Source organism: Ranitomeya variabilis, chromosome 4 (assembly GCF_051348905.1).
Source record: "Ranitomeya variabilis isolate aRanVar5 chromosome 4, aRanVar5.hap1, whole genome shotgun sequence".
In the NCBI taxonomy this organism is placed as follows: Eukaryota; Metazoa; Chordata; class Amphibia; order Anura; family Dendrobatidae; genus Ranitomeya; species Ranitomeya variabilis.
In genome coordinates this window covers 730013383-730033068 of record NC_135235.1, presented here as the reverse complement: position 1 = coordinate 730033068, position 19686 = coordinate 730013383, and the positions used below count along the sequence as shown (strand labels likewise).

The following is a 19686-nucleotide window of genomic DNA, read 5'->3' as shown; positions in this document are numbered from 1 at the left end:
GCTGGAGAGCTGTCACACAGACCACTCTCCAGCGACCAACGATGCCGAGGTCCCCGGGTAACCAGGGTAAACATCGGGTTGCTAAGCGCAGGGCCGCGCTTAGTAACCCGATGTTTACCCTGGTTACCAGCGTAAAATGTAAAAAAACAAACAGTACATACTTACATTCGCGTCCCCCGGCGTCCGCTTCCTGCACTGACTGACTGACTGAGCGCCGGCAGTAGCAGGGCACAGCGGTGATGTCACCGCTGTGCTGTGCTTTCACTTTCACTTTGCGGCGCTCAGTCAGTGTGGGAAGCAGACGGCGGGGGATGCGAATGTAAGTATGTACGGTTTGTTTTTTTTACATTTTACACTGGTAACCAGGGTAAACATCGGGTTACTAAGCGCGGCCCTGCGCTTCGTAACCCAATGTTTACCCTGGTTACCAGTGTAAAATATCGCTGGTATCGTTGCTTTTGCTGTCAAACACAACGATACACGGCGATCGGACGACCAAATAAAGTTCTGAACTTTATTCAGCGACCAGCGACATCACAGCAGGATCCTGATCGCTGCTGCGTGTCAAACTAAACGATATCGCTAGCGAGGACGCTGCAACGTCACGGATCGCTAGCGATATCGTTACAAAGTCGTTTCGTGTGAAGGTATCTTTAGACACTTCATATCTCGGCTTTATCTCACGGACACTAAACATGCTGGACCTCACACTTCGTCCAGTTACCATGGGTGTCCGTAAGCCGAACAGTTCACCAATGTCCCTAGTCAAATAGCGCACATGACATTGGGTCGCGGTCTCTAAACACCCTGAACCTCGCTTCGTTCAGTTACCGTAAGAGACCACACAGTTCATAGCATATCACAAGCACCAACAGTCAATGGTACCTTATGGGAGCTCCTGCTCCACCTGCTGACTCCTCGTCAGTCCTCTTGTTGAGGAGAGCCATAAGATCAAATACTTAATTAACCTCAACACATAAGGTAATTGAGAGAAATAACCCATAACATGTATTGTTTAACCTTACATAAGTTTTCCTCAGACAAAGTAAGACACTTAAGATGGCTGCCATCTCCTGTATCAGAGCCGTGTGCTCTGGTATATGAACAATGAAGACACTGAAGATGGCTGCCATTTCCTGTCTCAGCAGACCATGCGGTCTGGTATCCAAGATGACGCCCACACTGATGACCTCATGGATCCACCCACAGCAACGCCCACTCTGATGACCTCACGGACCAACCCACCTTGATGACCTCATGGATCCGCCCATGGACTTGCTCATGCCCAACCCACTAACCAATGGAATACATCCGATCACTCCCATTTTAGAGCTAACCGAGCCCCCTTACAGGAGATATATAACATTGTGTTTTCACTAATAAAAGTTTCTTCTTCTTCTTCTTCTTCTTGGAGCTGAGCCACCCATTGATCAAGGAGAGTTACAGCTGACTGTGTCTGGTGTATTTCTTTAGTGCACATGATCAATATCCATTAGGCCAGGAGTAGGCAACTAGAAAATTGAACATTTATATTAATTGTTCAACCCTAATATTTGGCCGCCCAACGGGGGGCCAGCAGAGGAAGAGCCCTGAACCCTGTAAAACCGGCGAGTGGAACGGCTGGATGCACTGAGTACCCCGAATCTGGAGACTGATCACCTCTTTAACAGAACACGGTAAGTCTGCTGATTTTTTATAATCTGTAGTCTTTACCTGTGTCTTTCGGGGTATCCTGTGCAGATTGCCTGACCGTGTCCGGTTTTCTTGGTATCTGTAAGACGGCAGAAAGGGTATCTCCGCTGCTGGTCATTTAATTGCAAGAACCGTCACGTTTTAGTTGCCTACTGCCTGTTACATGTTGTGGAGAGGGGAGATGACAAATAGAAGTGTTTACAGAGGGCTACAGGCAAGTGATAAAACAGGAAAAAACAGGGTATGTACTGGTAGTTAAAGAAAAGCATTGTGTTTGGAACAAAGCAGGTTACTAGGAAAGAATAAACAGGTTTGTTTACAGAAAGAAAAGCATGTGGTAGGACGAGAAAAACAGGTTTTGTTTTTAAAGAAGGAAAGAAAGCAAGTGTAGGAAAAAATAATAATAATTTTTGTCTGTGGTATACGGTTGTCGCCTGTGATAAGATTTTCAGTTCTGTACATGAGGACTAGGACCTGGAGTAATTGACTCGGCCTAGGGGGACCCGGTAAATCTTGGAGCAATTGGCTCAGTTCGGGCATAAGAAATTGTGTAGCGGCTCATTGAAACTTGGAGCAATTGGCTCAGTTTGGGCCAATTAAATTTATAGTTTTTCTTTTTTTGCCCCGTGACATCGAGTAATTGACTCTGCACGGGGACCGGTAAGTTAGGGAGCAATTTGACAAAGTAGGGAATAATTGGTTTGTAAAGTACGGAGCACGGAAGTCAGACAGGGACCACGTGACAAGAAGCAATAGGAACTGGGTACTGCAGACTCAGTTCCCTTTAGAATCTCAGGTTTGAGTCATCTCCCCCGTCTTATTGTTTGTTTGGTGTTTGTTATCTTGATAGATAGATAGATATATATATACTGTATATCTATAGAAAGATGGAGAAATTAATGCAGTTCTGCCGCATGGGCACTAAGCCAAATTCAGATGGCAAGTTAGACTCATGCACATTAGTGGAAATTGTGTGGAATGCCAGAGGGGGGATGGTTACAGCCCCTGGAGTGGAAGCTTGTCTTGAAAGAAAGAAAAGGTACCCTAGAAGATAATGGATTGTTGTCTATTGCTAGGGCAGGAGAAAGAGTCTCTGAAAGTCTATATAAAAAAAAAAAAAAAAAAAGGAAAAATTGGAAATTGGGTAGAAGAGAAAAGGAATAGAAAGAATAGAGTTTTGAGTTGTGTATTACAAAAATATATCCTGTGAGCGGCCACCACCGTATAATGGTGGCCCAGAGCCATGTGGTAAATGTAATGGTCGCCATTTTGTTAATGGCCAATGTGTTAAATGTAATAGCAGCCAAAATGGTGGCTCAGAGCCATGTGGTAAATGTAATGGTCGCCATTTTGTTAATGGCCAATGTGTTAAATGTGATAGCAGCCAAAATGGTGGCTCAGAGCCATGTGGTAAATGTAATGGTCGCCATTTTGTTAATGGCCAATGTGTTAAATGTGATAGCAGCCAAAATGGTGGCTCAGAGCCATGTGGTAAATGTAATGGTTGCCATTTTGTTAATGGCCAATGTGTTAAATGTGATAGCAGCCAAAATGGTGGCTCAGAGCCATGTGGTAAATGTAATGGTGGCCATTTTGTTAATGGCCAATGTGTTAAATGTGATAGCAGCCAAAATGGTGGCCCAGAGCCAGGTGCTAAATGTAATGGCGGCCATCTTGGAGGTGGTAAATGTAATTCTAATAGCGGCCATCTTGGAGGTGGTAAATGTAATTCTAATAGCAGCCATCTTGGTGGTGGTAAATATAATTCTGACGGCAGCCATGTTGTGGATGGCGAATGTGCTGCTCCTGGTGTTGAACATCTCAGATTAAGGCTACACACCACATCACCAAATCCTTGTTACCCAGTAATGACCACTAATGGCCAATACTATATTCCTTCGGGAAGTGAACAGGCTTTACCCATGTTTCCTATCTCAGTTGTTTCCAATGGGGCACCAACCCTTTTCCTCTATCACTCCTGTTGTGAATCCAGCAGTCCTCCCACCTGGATCGTCCCCAGCACCTACCCTTTCTACTCTCACTTCCACTGCCAATTTAGCCGCACACCCACATGAGATGCTCCAAGCAGCGGCCTCTCCTCCCAATGCTTCCACAACAGCACTCTCACGCAGCCTACATAACCCTATGCCCAGTACCTCACAGGCTGTCTCGCAGCCAAGCGCACACCTGTATGGGACGGTGGCAACTGTAACAAGGGGGGCTCAATGTGGGAGGGGGATACCAATAGCACAGGAAGCACAAAGGGGAGGGAATGTTGGCAACCTATTTTTGAAAAAGAACTTCCTGAGGGACCCTTGTTAGTGGTGGGAAAGGGTGACATAACAATGGAGACAGACGCTATTGTTAATGCTGCCAATTCTCGGTTAGAACACAATGGAGGTGTAGCTAGAGCTATAGTGGAAGCAGGAGGGGTGACTATTCAAGCTGACAGTCATATCATTGTTGAGTCACGTGGTCAGATAGCTGTTGGGGACATAGCGGTGACTAAAGCTGGCAATCTTCCATGTAGAATGATCATACATGCTGTGACCCCTACTTATGACCCTATTCATCCAGACGTTAGTGCTCAACAACTTCGTGCAGCAATAACTCGCATTAATGAGGACAGGACTGTTAAAGCTTTTAAGACTGCCTGCGTCACCTGGAGCCCATACCATGATACTGGAGCTGCCCAAATAGAGCCCTTCATTCCAGTTCTGTTACCTCCTCCGGCTCCTCATACACAAGGGACTACATCTGCACTCCCGGTGCCATCTCTACTCCCGCTTCAGGTGCCACCGCCAACAGTGCCAATGCTCATGTCTGAGGAGCCCACCATCTGTGTCAAGTTTACACCCCGGCACGCTGCTACTCTGTTGAACCAAGTTCTAGATCCAGAAAAACAGCCAATGCCTTTCTACAGGAGCATGACGAGACATGGGACTCTGGTGTTGAGTTCTGCCAAGAACCTAAGACAAGGGCCTCAGATGAGTTGGCTGACCTATCAATTATTATTGTTGCCAAAGGTTTCCAGATGCCTCAAAGCTGATGCAGCCATTGTACGATGACCTCAAGACATCAGCGTTTCCACTATGTACTAAATCCGTGGAAGCTTTCTACGCTCTTAAACAGGCCATACAGTCTGCACCAGCTCTTGGAATCCCAAATTATCAACTACCTTTTTACTTGTTTGTCAGTGAAGTAGCAGGACATGCTTCCGGAGTCCTAGCACAAAAACATGGGGGAAGAACAAGACCAATCGGCTACTACTCTGCCCGCCTGGACTCTGTATCTCAAGCTTCCCCGACTTGCCTCAGAGCTGTTCATGCTGCACATATGCTTCTGGACAAAACTTCTGATATCATCTGAGGACATCCAGTTCTCTTAATGGCTCCACACGACATAATTGCTATTGTTGGAACCTAAACATCTGTTGGTACAGCATCATATGAGACTCCAATGTTCGCTCTTGGTTCCGGATAATGTCACTCTTGTCCGCTGCAGCATCTTCAAACTGTCCACGCTGCTTCCTCTTTCCAGGGGGGATGTGGATGATACTGATGCTCTCGGAGAAGATGCCTCTACACACTCAGAGGATCATGACTGTCTCGAACAAATGCATGAAGAAGTAGCCTCCCAGAAAAGCGTGTCTGAAGACCCACTCCCACATGCTGACCTGACGTTCTTCACTGATGGTTCCAGATTTGCAGATGAAACAGGAAGATTCCATACGGGATATGCCGTGGTTACACATGACCAGGTCATCTCAGCTGGATCGCTACCACCGCACATGTCTGCACAAGAAGCGGAACTTAAAGCTTTGACGTTGGCTTGTCAGGAAGCGACGGAGAAGGTGGTCAACATCTATACGGATTCAAGATACGCTTTTGGAGTGGCTCATGACTTCGGCAGTATCTGGGCAGCCAGAGGATGCCTAACGTCCAGTGGAACTCCTGTAAAACATGCTGCTACCATGCAAGAACTTGTAGTCACTCTGAATCTACCTTCAAAGGTTGCAGTGATCGAGATCAAAGCTCACGGGAGACTGGATTCTCCAGAAGCAAGGGGGAACTTCTTTGCTGACAAAACAGAAAAAACCTATGCTGTGGATCCATTTGGGAAAGAAAAAGCAGCGGTGTACGTGTCACAAGACACTGAAGAAGGGACTAAAGGCTCTCTTAAGATGATCATCCATCTACATCAAGACAAGACATCAGATGATGAAAAGAAGTCATGGCAAGAAGGAGGAACTAAAAAAGGATGAAGATGGAGTCTGGAGGGTGAACACAAAGGTCTACCCCGTAATCTGTACCCCTCAGTGACAGAATGGGCACACGGTATCACCCACAGAGGCAAGAATCGGATGAATGACATGATTTGGAAGATTTATATGGCACCTGGGATCTCTACTGTCAACCAAAAATATTTCAAGTCCTGCCTTGTGTGTGCAGCATGCAATCCAGCACCGCCTCAGAAAGTTACTCAGAAACATTTGGCTAAACCACTCTATCCCTTTCAGAGAATTCAGATTGACCACATTCAAATGCCAAAAGTAGGGAAGTGCGAGTATGTACTGGTAGTGACTGACATGTTCTCAGGATGGCCCGAAGCCTATCCAGTAACAAACATGACTGCCAGAGTGACTGTTAAGAGACTGATGACTGAAGTAGTCTGCAGATATGGGGTCCCAGAGGTAATTGAGAGTGACCAAGGACCTGCGTTCATTGCAGCACTGTCTAAGGAACTATGAACATTAGTGGGAGCGGATTTGGGTTTACATACTCCATATCACCTACACAGCAGTGGGAAAGTAGAAACACTGAATGGCACCTTGAAAAATAAAATACTGAAAGCCAGTTAGGAGGTCAGACTTGGACGGACATTTTGCACGTTGCCTTATACTCAGTCAGAAACACTACAAGGGGTCCCACTAAACTTACACCATACGAGATTCTTTTTGGGGGGGCCTCCAAGGTTGGGTCAATATTTTCCACAACAGCTAGCCTTGGGAAGTGATACTCTTGTAAATTCTGTAATTGTTGTTAATTGTTGTTACTAAAGAACTGTCAATAACACATGTACAAGTTTTATCATCCATTCCAGGTCCAGATTCCAGTGACGGTACCCATACTTTCTAACCTGGTGACTACATGCTAGTAAAGAAGTCCATCCGAAAAGACATTCCTGGAGTCGAGATTTGAGGGTCCCTACCAAGTGCTCCTGACTACTCCTACTTCAGTCAGGATTGCTGAGCGCCTCCTGGATCCATCTCTCACATTATGAACTTGTTAGACAGTTAGGGACAGAGTAGGATCTGACCTGCTTGTCAAAGTCCAGCTACAAAGGGAGGTTTTCCACAAGGGAAAACTTGTCTCAAACTGGTGAAAACTCCAACTCCCCCTCCCGGGCAAGACGGTCAGATCTAGGATGTGTACAACAGGGTTAGTCACATGTGTATTTTACTGTAAGTAACCATGGAGATGGGAGATTGGAGAGTAATAGATCCAGCAGGTTGGGAAGTCCCGAGGACACTGGTAACACGCTCCGATATACCTCCGCAGTATACCCATAATTAGTCATACATTCTCTGGTGTCTATAGCATCCATATTGTCATGAAGCTTCTGATGTCATAATAACACTTAACATCGGTGGGTTAGGGAACCACGGTGGGATCAAGATAAAAGAAAAGGTTAATAAAGTATTTAGGGGGGACTGTTGAGGAGAGCCATAAGATCAAATACTTAATTAACCTCAACACATAAGGTAATTGAGAGAAATAACCCATAACATGTATTGTTTAACCTTACATAAGTTTTCCTCAGACAAAGTAAGACACTTAAGATGGCTGCCATCTCCTGTATCAGAGCCGTGTGCTCTGGTATATGAACAATGAAGACACTGAAGATGGCTGCCATTTCCTGTCTCAGCAGACCATGCGGTCTGGTATCCAAGATGACGCCCACACTGATGACCTCATGGATCCACCCACAGCAACGCCCACTCTGATGACCTCACGGACCAACCCACCTTGATGACCTCATGGATCCGCCCATGGACTTGCTCATGCCCAACCCACTAACCAATGGAATACATCCGATCACTCCCATTTTAGAGCTAACCGAGCCCCCTTACAGGAGATATATAACATTGTGTTTTCACTAATAAAAGTTTCTTCTTCTTCTTCTTCTTCTTGGAGCTGAGCCACCCATTGATCAAGGAGAGTTACAGCTGACTGTGTCTGGTGTATTTCTTTAGTGCACATGATCAATATCCATTAGGCCAGGAGTAGGCAACTAGAAAATTGAACATTTATATTAATTGTTCAACCCTAATATTCTCTCCTGGGGAAACTGCCTTACAGGGTTCACCAACTTGCCTGGCCAGCACACATCAGTCAGTCCAGAGCCACCAAAGGACGGTAGCTTCCCCAACACAGACCATCCAGGTCCACAGTCTCTCAGGTGCTCCACTCACAGGAGCTTCCAACACAGACTGTCCAGGACCATAGTCTTACTGTGCGCTATTCAGGACATTCATCCCACATGGGACCGCCCAACACACAGGTATGTGACCTGTCCAGGTGCTATTCAGGACATCTGTCCAACACCCCAGGCCACCTGGTCCAAAGCCCCACCACGTGCTCTTCAGGGAGACGACACTCCCAACACAAAGGTTCTCCACGACCTTCCAGTATAGACCATTCAGGTCCACACTCAGCGAACATGTGACCCACAACCTGGTCATATTATGCAGCTGTAACCACTCCCACAGGTGGGAGAGTGTGTGTGTGGCCAGTTTGACCCGCCCATCTTTCATAACTAGCCTAGTAAGTCTCCCTTACAACTATACAAATACTTGAGAGACTACAGGTCCCAGAACAACAACATTACATCAGACTTACCACGCGGACTCCCTCTGCGGCACATATCCGCCACTTACAATTCTGCCAGTCACTGTTTCACCACCATTATAACAACAGATACGCCTCCATGCATATCCTGAGGCTCACACACAGCGCCCCCTAGCTGCCACAGGGGTCACTGCATCACAAATAACAGAGCATTTTTTCTATTGATAAGTATTTATTGTTCCTCAACCATTTTTATGAAATGGGTTGTTAGAAGGTGTACCTCTGTGGCACATGTGCTATACTCAAGTGCTACTACAGGAGACCCAAGCCTTAAGATGGGCCCCGGCCCACGTCACAGTGGGCCACTGCATTATGCTTGCCCCCAGGCTAAAATTTGCCAGCCAGCCCCTGGCTCCTGATGTGCCAAACAGTGGAAACCCCCACATGTGACACCATTTTGGAAACTAGACCCCTTTGGGACCTTATCCAGATTTGTATTGAGCACCTTGAACCCCCAGGTGCTTCACAGACGTTTATAACATTAGGTTGTAAAAATTAACCCCTTCATGACCCAGCCTATTTTGGCCTTAATGACGTTGCCGTTTTTTGCAATTCTGACCAGTGTCCCTTTCTGAGGTAATAACTCGGGAACGCTTCAACGGATCCTAGCGATTCTGAGAATGTTTTTTCGTGACATATTGGGCTTCATGTTAGTGGTAAATTTAGGTCGATAATTTCTGCGTTTATTTGTGAAAAAAAATGGAAATTTGGCGAAAATTTTGAAAATTTTGCAATTTTCACATTTTGAATTTTTATTCTGTTAAACCAGAGAGTTATGTGACACAAAATAGTTAATAAATAACATTTCCCACATGTCTACTTTACATCAGCACAATTTTGGAAACAACATTTTTTTTGCTAGGAAGTTATAAGGGTTAAAATTCGACCAGTGATTTCCCATTTTTTTTAGGGACCACCTCACATTTGAAGTCAATTTGAGGGTTCTATATGGCTGAAAATACCCAAAAGTGACACCATTCTAAAAACTGCACCCCTCAAGGTGCTCAAAACCACATTCAAGAAGTTTATTAACCCTTCAGGTGTTTCACAGCAGCAGAAGCAACATGGAAGGAAAAAATGAACATTTAACTTTTTAGTCACAAAAATGATCTTTTAGCAACAATTTTTTTATTTTCCCAAGGGTAAAAGGAGAAACTGGACCACGAAAGTTGTTGTCCAATTTGTTCTGAGTACGCAGATACCTCATATGTGGGGGTAAACCACTGTTTGGGCGCACGGCAGAACTCGGAAGGGAAGGAGCGCCATTTGACTTTTTGAATGAAAAATTGGCTCCAATCTTTAGCGGACACCATGTCGCGTTTGGAGAGCCCCCGTGTGCCTAGACATTGGAGCTCCCCCACAAGTGACCCCATTTTGGAAACTAGATGCCCCAAGGAACTTATCTAGATGCATAGAGAGCACTTTAAACCCCCAGGTGCTTCACAAATTGATCCGTAAAAATGAAAAAGTACTTTTTTTTTCACAAAAAAATTATTTTAGCCTCAATTTTTTAATTTTCACATGGGCGACAGGATAAAATGGATCCTAAAATTTGTTGGGCAATTTCTCCTGAGTACGCCGATACCTCATATGTGGGGGTAAACCACTGTTTGGGCGCATGGCAAGGCTCGGAAGGGAAGGCACGCCATTTGGCTTTTTGAATGGAAAATTAGCTCCAATCGTTAGCGGACACCATGTCGCGTTTGGAGAGCCCCTGTGTGCCTAAACATTGGAGCTTCCCCACAAGTGACCCCATTTTGGAAAGGAGACGCCCCAAGGAACTTATCTAGATGCATAGTGAGCACTTTAAACCAACAAGTGCTTCACAGAAGTTTATAACGCAGAGCCGTGAAAATAAAAAATAATTTTTCTTTCCTCAAAAATTATTTTTAGCCCAGAATTTTTTATTTTCCCAAGGGTAACAGGAGAAATTGGACCCCAAAATGTTGTTGTCCAGTTTCTCCTGAGTACGCTGATACCCCACATGTGGGGGTAAACCACTGTTTGGGCACACGTCGGGGTTCGGAAGGGAAGTAGTGACGTTTTGAAATGCAGACTTTGATGGAATGCTCTGCGGGCGTCACGTTGCGTTTGCAGAGCCCCTGATGTGCCTAAACAGTAGAAACCCCCCACAAGTGACCCCATTTTGGAAACTAGACCCCCAAAGGAACTTATCTAGATGTGTGGTGAGCAGTTTGAACCCCTAAGTGCTTCACAGAAGTTTATAACGCAGAGCCGTGAAAATAATAAATACGTTTTCTTTCCTCAAAAAAAATTTTTTTAGCCCTGATTTTTTTATTTTCCCAAGGGTAACAGGAGAAATTTGACCCCAAGAGTTGTTGTCCAGTTTCTCCTGAGTACGGTGATACCCCATATGTGCGGGTAAACGACTGTTTGGGCACATGCCGGAGCTTGGAAGTGAAGTAGTGACGTTTTGAAATGCAGACTTTGATGGAATGCTCTGCGGGCATCACGTTGCGTTTGCAGAGCCCCTGATGTGCCTAAACAGTAGAAACCCCCCACAAGTGACCCCATTTTGAAAACTAAACCCCCAAGGGAACTTATCTAGATGTGTGGTGAGCACTTTGAACCCCCAAGTGCTTCACAGAAGTTTATAACGCAGAGCCGTGAAAATAAAAAATCATTTTTCTTTCCTCAAAAATAATTTTTTAGCCCGCAATTTTTTATTTTCCCAAGGGTTACAGGAGAAATTGGACCCCAAAAGTTGTTGATCAGTTTCTCCTGAGTACGCTGGTTACCCCATATGTGGGGGTAAACCACTGTTTGGGCACACGTCGGGGCTCGGAAGGGAGAGAGCACCATTTTACTTTTTCAACGCAAGATTGGCTGGAATCAATGGTGGCGCCGTGTCGCGTTCGGAGACCCCCTGATGTGCCTAAAAAGTGGAAACCCCTCAATTCTAACTCCAACACTAACCCCAACACACCCCTAACTCTAATCCCAACCCTAACCACAACCCTAACCCCAACACACCCCTAACCCTAGTCTTACCCCTAATTCCAACCCTAACCCTAAGGCTATGTGCTCACGTTGCGGATTTGTGTGGATTTTTCCGCAGTTTTTGAAAAATCTGCAGGTAAAACGCACTGCGCTTTACCTGCGGATTTACCGCGGATTTCCAGTGTTTTTTGTGTGGATTTCACTTGCGGATTCCTATTGAGGAACAGGTGTAAAACGCTGCGGAATTGCACAAAGAATTGACATGCTGCGGAAAATACAACGCAGCGTTTCCGCGCTGTATTTTCCGCACCATGGGCACAGCGGATTTGGTTTTCCATAGGTTTACATGGTACTGTAAACGTGATGGAAAACTGATACGAATCCGCAGCGACCAATCCGCTGCGGATCCGCAGCCAAATCCGCACCGTGTGCACATAGCCTAATTCTAACCCTAATTCCAACCCTAACCCTAATTCTAACCCTAATTCTAACCCTAGCCCTAAGTGCAACCCTAGCCCTAAGTGCAACCCTAGCCCTAAGTGCAACCCTTGCCCTAAGTGCAGCCCTAAGTGCAACCCTAGCCCTAAGTGCAACCCTAGCCCTAAGTGCAACCCTAAGTGCAACCCTAAGTGCAACCCTAGCCCTAAGTGCAACCCTAAGTGCAACCCTAACCCTACCCCTAACCCTACCCCTAACCGTACTCCTAACCCTACCCCTAACCCTAACAGTAACCCTAATGGAAAAACAAAAATAATTATATTTTCTGTATTTTATTATTGTCCCTACCTATGGGGGTGATAAAGGGGGGGATTTATTTACTATTTTTCTTATTTTGATCGCTGTAATAGAACTCACAGCGACCAAAATGTGCAGGAACGAATCTGCCGGCTGGCAGATTCGGCAGGCGCACTGCGCATGCGCCCGCCATTTTCCAAGATGGCGGCGCCCATGAAGAAGACGGCCGGACACCGGGAGGGACATCGGAGCTAGGTAAGTATGGGCGGGTGGGACCGGAACACGGGGGGGGGACAGGAGGACCGGGGGAGCCGACAGGAGGGAGATGGGGAGCGGAACGGAGATCGGGGCAAAAAGGACGACTGGGGAGGCGATCGGTGGGGTGGGGTGGGGGCAGATCGGGGTCTCCAGCCATGGCAGATGCTATTGCAGCATCGGCCATGGCTGGATTGTAATATTTCACCATTTTCATAGGTGAAATATTACAAATCGCTCTGATTGGCAGTTTCACTTTCAACAGCCAATTAGAGCGATCGTAGCCACGGGGGGGGGGGGTGAAGCCACCCCCCCTGGGCTGAAGTACCACTCCCCCTGTCTCTGCAGATCGGGTAAAATGGGAGTTAACCCTTTCACCCGATCTGCAGAGACGCGATCATTCTGTGACACAGCATATGTGTCACAGGTCGGATTGGCACCGACTTTCATGACGCATACGCTGTGTCACAGGTCGGGAAGGGGTTGAAAAATCACATTTTTCCCACAATTAATTTTTTTTTAGCTACAAATTTTGTACTTTCACAAGGGCAAAAGGAGAAAATGGAGAATTTCTCCTGAGTTCACCCATACCCCATATGTGGTCGAAAACTACTTTTCAGTCACAGTGCAAAGCTCAGAAGGGAAGTAGCACCATCTTACAGTGCAGATGTACCCCCCATAAGGGACCCCAATTTGGAAATTATAACCCTTTGGGGAATTTATCTACAGATGTAGGGACTATTTTGACACTATAGGTGTTTTCCAGAAACAGGCAGCAGTGGATGTTGCAGAGTGAAAATTGCAAACTGCTATTGTAGTGACCAGTACTCTGCAGTGACCAGTATACTGTAGGGACCAGTACATTATGCCCAGCTCATGCTTCTGGAGACACGCACCTGTAAATTAGGTAGGCTCTCATCACTACAGAAATGCCAAACATGTGGGTGCTAATCGTTGTTTAGGCACAGTGGGGCTCAGAAGGGAGGGGGCATTTGGATTTGGGAGCGGAAAATTTGCTGAATTTCTTTTGACGGATGAAGAGCCATTTTGCTTTTCCAGAGCCTTTGTACTACCAGTAACGTGGAAGCCCCCTATATTTCCGTTAACAGATGACAGATCTGAGTGGGGACTTTCTTTTTTTGTGGATTGAGTGATCTGATCTGGTACTGCTGATTATCAGATCAGCGATCTGTCAGGCAGTGAAGGAGGCTTCTCAGGTCCTGCTTTAAGAAAGCGCTGACAAGTCACCTCCCTGCAGGACCCGGAAGGACCCCGTGGCCATCTTGGTGCTGGGGGTTGACCCTCAGGACAACGCAATCACATTGCATTGTTCTCAGGAAAGCACGCAGGGAGCCCCCTTCCCGTGCGATGCTTCTCTATGCTGCTGTCACTACTGATAGAGGCATCAAAGGAGTTATACACCCATTTCCGGTGATAGCACCGATCATGGGCATTGCTGCTGGGTGTCAGCTGTCACATACAGCTGACACCCACACGCGATCGCCGCGGCCCTCACCGTGAGGCCGTGGTAATCGCGGCGCTGTACTAGCACTGCTCCGGGCACAATCGCACCTCCTGCTGAGCAGTACTAGTACGGCACATGTCATGAAGGGGGTGGATTTGGGAATGTTTATCTTGCAAAAAGAAGGCCAAGAGGAGACTTAATTGTCTAAAAATATTTGAATGGATGTTACAGTATAGAGGGATCATCCTTATTCTCATTTGCACATGGAAACACGAGAAGCAATGGAATATAACTAACTATGATTCTAAGTATAAAACATATAATACTGGTGGATAAAACAAGACTGGACACAAGACCTTCACAGCCGTCTACACATCATAGAGGAGATGTCATGACTCCTTCTCTCCATCTACCTGATGATCCTGAGGAACATTGGGATCTCCTTGTTTACAGTCCTGTGGAAGAAGAGGATGGGGACATCTTTCTGGTGTTGTCCTCTTAATGAATAGATCTGGAGGAAACACATACAGGGACTGAATTCATTCTTTACATACAGATAATTATAGGAAGTGTGTATTTAGTCCTGTCTATTACCTGGTGATGTGAGGGGCTGGGGAACCTCCATCATGACGTCCTTGTACAGATCTTTGTGTCCTTCTAAATACTCCCACTCCTCCATGGAGAAATAGACAGTGACATCCTGACACCTTATAGGAACCTGACACATACAATGATACTATCATCCCCTGCTCCCTTCTTACTGTATAATGTCCCAGCATTCCCAGCAGTGTCACCTCTCCAGTCAGCAGCTCAATCATCTTGTAGGTGAGTTCTAAGATCTTCTGGTCATTGATATCCTCATCTACAGGGTCCTGACAGCGCTCACTAGAGGTCTTCTTCACTACTGTGTAATCCTGGTTATGGAGAGACACATTAATAAATGACACTACAGACATTTCCAGAGTCCTCACCTCTCCAGTTCTGTCCATCTGTTATTCCCATAGATAAGAATGATGTAATGTGACATCATCAGAATCTCTCACCTCTCCAGTAAGCCGGAAGAGGATCTCTAGGGTGAGGTGTATTATCCTCTCCGCCATCTTGTCTCTGTCCATATCAATCCTTGATGGGTAAATTAGGAAAATTCTCTTATACAGAAGATATTCCCCGAGAGGATCTGATATTGTAGAGACCTGAATGAGAAGAAGATGAGCCGATGTAACATCATAAAATCCTGTGTAATAATACAATTACTGGAGATAATAAGGGAAACATATGAGGAGATTTATTAGTTTACAGTATTTAATTTTCTTCTTTACATCTACTAATAAAACCTACCGTATATACTCGAGTATAAGCCGAGATTTTCAGCCCATTCTTTTAGGCTGAAAGTGCCCCTCTCGGCTTATACTAGAGTCATTGTCCCAGGGAGGTCAGGACATTTTTCTCGGATTTTCCTAAATGGTTTGTGCAAATGACAGTCAGTCTAATAAAAGTCATCACCCGTTAGAGTATACATCGAATTTTATAGAAGAAACCTCCCAATGATAACAGTAAAATCTCCAAAATGAATAAAAACTCAAAATGCACTGTTCCAAATTATTAGGCACAGTAATATTTCTAAACATTTGATATGTTTTAAAGAACTGAAAATGCTCATTTGTGGAATTTGCAGCATTAGGAGGTCACATCCACTGAGCAAAAAAGCTATTTAACTCCAAAACATGCTAACAGGCCAAGTTACATGTTAACATAGGAGCCCTTCATTGATATCACCTTCACAATTCTTGCATCCATTGTACTTGTGAGTTTATGGAGAGTTTCTGCTTGTATTTCTTTGCATGAAGTCAGAATAGCCTCCCAGAGCTGCTGTTTTGATGTGAACTGCCTCCCACCCTCATAGATCTTTTGCTTGATGATACTCCAAAGGTTCTCCATAGGGTTGAGGTCAGGGGAAGATGGTAGCCACACCATGAGTTTATCTCCTTTTATGCCCATAGCAGCCAATTACTCAGAGGTATTAATTGTCAGCTTGAAGATGATTTTGTTCCTGATGACACGTTTCTGCTTTTTAGACCATGGAAGAAAGTTGTCAGTCAGAAACTCTATTTACTTTGCTGAGGTCATTTTCACACCTTCAGGAACCTTAAAGGGCCCTACCAGTTGGTTCCCCATGATTCCAGCCCAAAACATGACTCCTCCACCTCCTTGCCGACGTCGCAGCTTTGTTGGGACATGGTGGCCATCCACCAACCATCCACTACTCCATCCATCTGGACCGTCCAGAGTTGCTCGACACTCATCAGTAAACAAGACTGTTTGAAAATTAGTCTTCATGTATGTCTGGGCCCACTGCAACCATTTCTGCTTGTGAACACTGTTTAGGAGTGGCCGAATAGTAGGTTTATGCACCACAGCAAGCCTATGAAGGATCCTACACCTTGAGGTTCGAGGGACTCCAGACGCACCAGCAGCTTCAAATAACTGTTTGCTGCTTTGTAATGGTACTTTGGCAGCTGCTCTCTTAATCCAATGAATTTGTCTGCCAGAAAACTTCCTCATTATGCCTTTATTTGCATGAACTCTGTCTGTGCTCTGTTTCAGTCACAAATCTCATCAGAGTATGATGATCACTCTTAAGTTTTCGTGAAATATCTAATTTTTTCATCCCTTGACCAAGGCATTGCACTATTTAACGCTTTTCAGCAGCAGAGAGATCCTTTTTATTTCCCATATTGCTTGAAACCTGTGACCTGCATAATAATGTGGAACATCATTTTTGAGTAGTTTTCCTTTCATTAGAATCACCTGGAAAACTAATTATCACATGTGTTTAAGATTGATTTCAGTGATCCATTGAGCCCTGAGACACAATACCATCCACGAGTTTATTTGAAAAACAAAACAATTAAATCTTTAAGACACTTAAATCCAATTTGCATAATAATTTGGAACACAGCATATACTGTGTATGGAGGGAACTTCGGTACTGTGAGAAGATTATACTATGTGTGGGGGTACGGCGGAACTGTGGAAATATATTTTGTCTGAGAGAAGCCAGTACTGTAGAAACTTTATACTGTGTGAGGGGCATCATATATACAGCATAAGGGGTGTAAAAAGGTGTGTCATAAGAAGAACAATTCCACAGGGCTGTGCGGCATTTGTACAAAAAGACTGGCATCTGCCGTCCAGACGGGACCCTGCGGAATCAATGGGAAGAGGGAGGGTGTCAGCAAGGAAGAGTCTAGAAGGTACACCAGGTCAAGCGACCTTGATGATGCAATTTCCTGTTATTATAAAGGCCATAGCCCCAAAGCCAGAACAGATTTGGCACCAAACAAAACAATGGGGTGCCAGGGAAGAATGTAATGTACCAGGCCATGGTAAAGTGCCCGAGGCAGCTGGTTGTCGCAGAACCCAGCCAAGGCCTGAGAACCACATCTGAGCTGGTCAAGACCCAGAGTCCAGAATATGCCTGCCAAGGCCTAAGAACCTGACCTGCAGCGGTCAAGACCTAGAGTTCAGACTCCGCCAGGGAAGAACAGAGTCCCAGCTTTCATTTCTTCTGGAACAAGAGACATCTGCTGTTGGTCAAGCACTGAGGATCTGTAAGGAGACTCCGCTCAGTAGTATAGGCCTGCAGTGCAGAGCAGGAGGTGCAAGTGAGCCGGGCCATTGCTTCCAACACTGAAGTCAGTACAGGTGTTGGCCTAGGGCAGTGGTGGGGAACCTCAGACCCCAGGGCCATTTACGGCCCTCGGTGACCTTTTATCAGGCCCCCGAGCAGATTCTCAGGGACCGCATTCTTGGGCAAGGAGCTGTATTTTGATTGCCACAAGCTCATTAATTTCTTCTTGCTCTGTTAGCACACACACGTAGTGATCACTACTGGACACTGAAGGGCATGCAATGAAAGATTACGTCCTGAAACCAATGCCAGAGTCAGGATGTACTTTGTGGGTGGAGTTTATACTGTCCCTGAAGGATGGTATAAATATCCAAATGGCCCTTTGCAGAAAAAAGATTCCCTACCCCTGGCCTAGGGTAATACAAGAGACAAGGAGGAAGCTGGTGGAAGTGAAGGCGGCCCAGCGAGCCCTGATAGGCTTTATTAGGAGGACTTATGGCCTAACGGGAAGAGGCGGAGACCCCGCTATGGCCGGTGTTCACAGAGTAGAGTGTTGTCGACTATAGGTGCCAGGAAAATCCCCCTTGTCAGTAGCTAAAGTCACATGTGGTTAGAGGCTGCTATTAGTGAGAGTGAGGCGGAGAATTCATTGTGTATCTGATATTGGATATTTCACCTCGTAATCACCCTGTTCTGCATTATTCACTGTTGCCGTAGTGACCACAATTCCCATTATCAGGAAATAAATAATTATATTGGTTACTTCCATCTTGTGTTTGTCGGTGTGTTGTATCCGGTCACCTGATTACAGGGGCATAATGGGGGCATTACACTGTGTGGGGGCATCATATATACTGCATAAGGGGCAAAATGGGGGCGAAGAAAGGGGCCCTGTACTGTGAGAACCATACGTTCCCTCACTTCCTGTCTTCCATAGTTGGGCCGTATGTATCTATTACAGGAAACAGAACAAAAACGCAATAATTCTTATAAAGTGGCAACAGAAACCTCAAGAGTCTCAGTGCTGAAGGGGTTAATGTCCCCCACGCCCAGTAATGGGGAATCTCCACCACTTACCTCCACCTCCAGAGCCGCACTCCACATATATGGCTGCTCTGTGCGCACAGGACCTGTGATGAGGTCACGGAGGGGAGGAGTCAGGGGTCACATGATCAGGGGAGTGAATGATATCCAGAGTAAAGAGGCTACATGGAAACTTCTCCTCAGTCAGTGACATTCCCGCCATTATTCCCCCTCACTACTGGCACAATTACCTCACGCCGCCTTTTCTGCACAGTGTTATGTGTGGAATGTAACGTGTGATTTCTCTGGAGACAAATAGACCCCACACATGAGGGAATTATCACCAGTTACCGGACGTCTAGTATATGGCGGCATATGATTGTGCTATCGACTCCACACCAGGAGCTAAAATGCCGAAATCTCATTTATCCCCTTCCAGTGCCCGGCTGAGGGCTCATTTCCACATGTGAGGCACACGTCCGTATCTCGCATGTGGAAACCAAGCTCTGGCGCCGGCACTTTGGAGCGGAGCTGTGCAGCTCCATGTGTTCCTATGCGGCCGCACGCTCCGCTCTGGAGTGCTGGCGCCAGAGCTTGGTTTCCACATGCGAGATACGGACGTGTGCCTCGCATGTGGAAATGAGCCCTAAGGGTCATATACAACCATCCACCTCTCCAGTCACTGTGAGAGGTTTTTTTAATAGGATGGAGGGCTACGTCCATGCTTGGATTTTAGAGAGATTAGTAAAATCACGGTGCCCAATCCCTATACTTTACCCTTTATACCTGATCTGTTTAGCCAATTACCTGGAGATAAATGAATTCACGAACTCAACGTGAGAGGGGTATATAACCTTATCCATGTGACGGATGGAAGACCGCATTCAATACACCTGAGGGGCAGAGTGAAAATTTGGTGTTGCCATTCGGATTAAGCAATGCTCCATCAGTCTTTGAACATTTCATAAATTATATGTTTTCCTCACTGGTTGGTAGATTTGTGGTGGTTTACC

At 45.8% G+C, this 19686-nt stretch overlaps 1 protein-coding gene across 1 annotated transcript in view; it reads right to left on the bottom strand.

The window, feature by feature from the left end:
• Nucleotides 1–18812, bottom strand: part of LOC143767933 (uncharacterized) — a 103714-nt gene extending 84902 nt beyond the window's left edge. The window contains exons 1-5 of the mRNA XM_077256464.1: nt 18728–18812; nt 15063–15212; nt 14814–14933; nt 14614–14737; nt 14433–14530 (exon numbers count right to left, since the gene is read on the bottom strand). Of these exons, the coding sequence (XP_077112579.1) occupies nt 14433–14530; nt 14614–14737; nt 14814–14933; nt 15063–15212; nt 18728–18754 (519 nt within the window). The 5' untranslated portion in view covers nt 18755–18812. The remainder of the gene's footprint in view (nt 1–14432; nt 14531–14613; nt 14738–14813; nt 14934–15062; nt 15213–18727) is intronic.
• Nucleotides 18813–19686: the final 874 nt, after the last annotated feature.